The following is a 2,132-nucleotide window of genomic DNA, read 5'->3' on the forward strand; positions in this document are numbered from 1 at the left end:
TTTCTCTACCCTAACTCTATACAAGGTTGGTCAATTTGACTGACCTCGTAACCACCAAAAAAAGAAATAGAAATAAATGTAAATTACCCTCCTTTTCTTTCTAGAATGACTTCCAATGTAGTGTGAAACTACACTTGTTTATCCTAGGTAGCTTTAAACACGTAACAGTATACAGCTATTTATAAATAAATTTTATTGTATTATTGCCCTTTGAACCGTGTCTAACTACTATTTGTGCCATTATAAGTTATGCTATCAAATTACATTACCCACAAGCTACTCCAAGCGTGTATGCCTCATGAAATATTTTTTGTATTATATTATTATTATTGTTGTTTATTTTACCTAATCCAACCTTAACTAATCTATGTAGTATCTAAGTTGTTTTTGTCATTATTTAATCACAGTTTTGCAAGGATAATTGCAATTGGTGTAAACACACTGACTGGATTTTTGTTTCTTTGTTTTTTACATCAGATGACAGACTTATGAATGCTCTATTAGACTTCTACAGAGTGCTGCAACCTGAACAAAAGGATTATCGTGTCTTGCTGGACTTTTTCATGGAACTGGCTTTGGATCCTCAGTTTTATTATATGAAAGACAAGTAGGAATAATGCCAAATATTTTTACATTCAGTATAATTCAACCCGACTAAACCATGTGTTTTTATGTAGACCCTTCCACGTGTTTTTGTGTAGACCCTTCCATGTGTTTTTATGTAGACCTTCCACGTGTTTTGTGTAGATCCTTCCACGTGTTTTGTGTAGACCCTTCCACGTGTTTTTGTGTAGACCCTTCCACGTGTTTTCGTGTAGACCCTTCCACGCGTTTTCGTGTAGACCCTTCCACGTGTTTTTGTGTAGACCCTTCCATGTATTTTTGTGCAGACCCTTTGTACACAATTTCTTTTAACCTCTTAACAAAATTTTTAGTAGAAAGTTGTATACATTAAGAGGGAACAGAAAAAGTTTTAAATGTTTTGAGTTATAATTAATGTTTAAAGAATTTAAGCAACACAATAACATGTAATCATTATTACAGCTCATTGAACTGTATTTTTGAGGTTGGCTATTTTGTACTACGTATTATAATTTTCAGATGTTGGTTGTTGATAAGTTAACTTAAAAGGTATTCTTAGTCTGTCCAGCTTCTGAGTTGACAAATTCTCATAAAATTGCTATGAAGTTTACATATTTTGTTTTAGGTTTAAAAAAAGTGACTATGCTTTTTTTAAGGATTTTTTCTTTTTAACTCTTACACATCTGAATCATAGTTGTGTTTCCATAAGGCTAATCACACATCTAAGAAACTTCTGGTGTTAAAAAGATGATATCTTAAAGAATTATCAGGTTTTTTTCACTAGTAACTTTTTAATCTGAATCGATGTTAGTGTCAAATCATTTTTGTATACTTGTGTGTTTATACTTAATTTGGGTTTTAATACCTATTTATATTAAAATACACTGATTAGTCACTTTGCTGTGTTACTCTCACACACACTTGTGTTATATTTGTTTATTTTCACCTGCAAAATAGAATAACTGATCTTTTCATGTGCCATGTGATTAATTGATCAGTGTAGGTCCAGAGACATATTTGTATTGTGGTTAGTAAGACTGTTAGTAAGAGCAATAATTTTCAAAGTTAATGATAGTGGATGTCCATCTAGCATGAGCATTGGGATCAAAGATTGTTTCTCTGATTAGACTGTTTAAAGGCATCTGTCATCAGATATTATCAACAATGATAGTCAAGTAGAAGTAGATATGCTTTAAAGTAAAACTGTTGTCATAGTATGCTGCTTACTGACTGAAGTAATAGAGGACCAGACAGAGAACCACTATTTCTGAGGTCCAGAGAGAACACCACTATTTCTGAGGACCAAACAGAGCACCATTATTTCTGAGTGCCAGAAAGAGAACCACTATTTCTGAGGACCAATCAGAGCAACACTATTTCTGAGTACCAGAAAGAGAACCACTATTTCTGAGTACCAAACATAGCACCATTATTTCTGAGTACCAGAAAGAGAACCACTATTTCTGAGGACCAATCAGAGCAACACTATTTATGAGTACCAGAAAGAGAACCACTATTTCTGAGGACCAAACAGAGCAACACTATTTATG

At 33.3% G+C, this 2,132-nt stretch overlaps 1 protein-coding gene across 1 annotated transcript in view; it reads left to right on the forward strand.

Moving 5' to 3' along the window:
- The window catches only part of LOC106467516 (testis-expressed protein 10 homolog), a 23,236-nt gene that overhangs the window by 10,413 nt on the left and 10,691 nt on the right, over positions 1–2,132 (forward strand). Inside the window, exon 6 of the mRNA XM_013927874.2 lies at positions 478–607. Coding sequence (XP_013783328.1) covers positions 478–607 — 130 coding nt within the window. The remainder of the gene's footprint in view (positions 1–477; positions 608–2,132) is intronic.

The sequence above is a fragment of the Limulus polyphemus genome, unplaced genomic scaffold (assembly GCF_000517525.1).
Source record: "Limulus polyphemus unplaced genomic scaffold, Limulus_polyphemus-2.1.2 Scaffold2642, whole genome shotgun sequence".
NCBI lineage: Eukaryota > Metazoa > Arthropoda > Merostomata > Xiphosura > Limulidae > Limulus > Limulus polyphemus.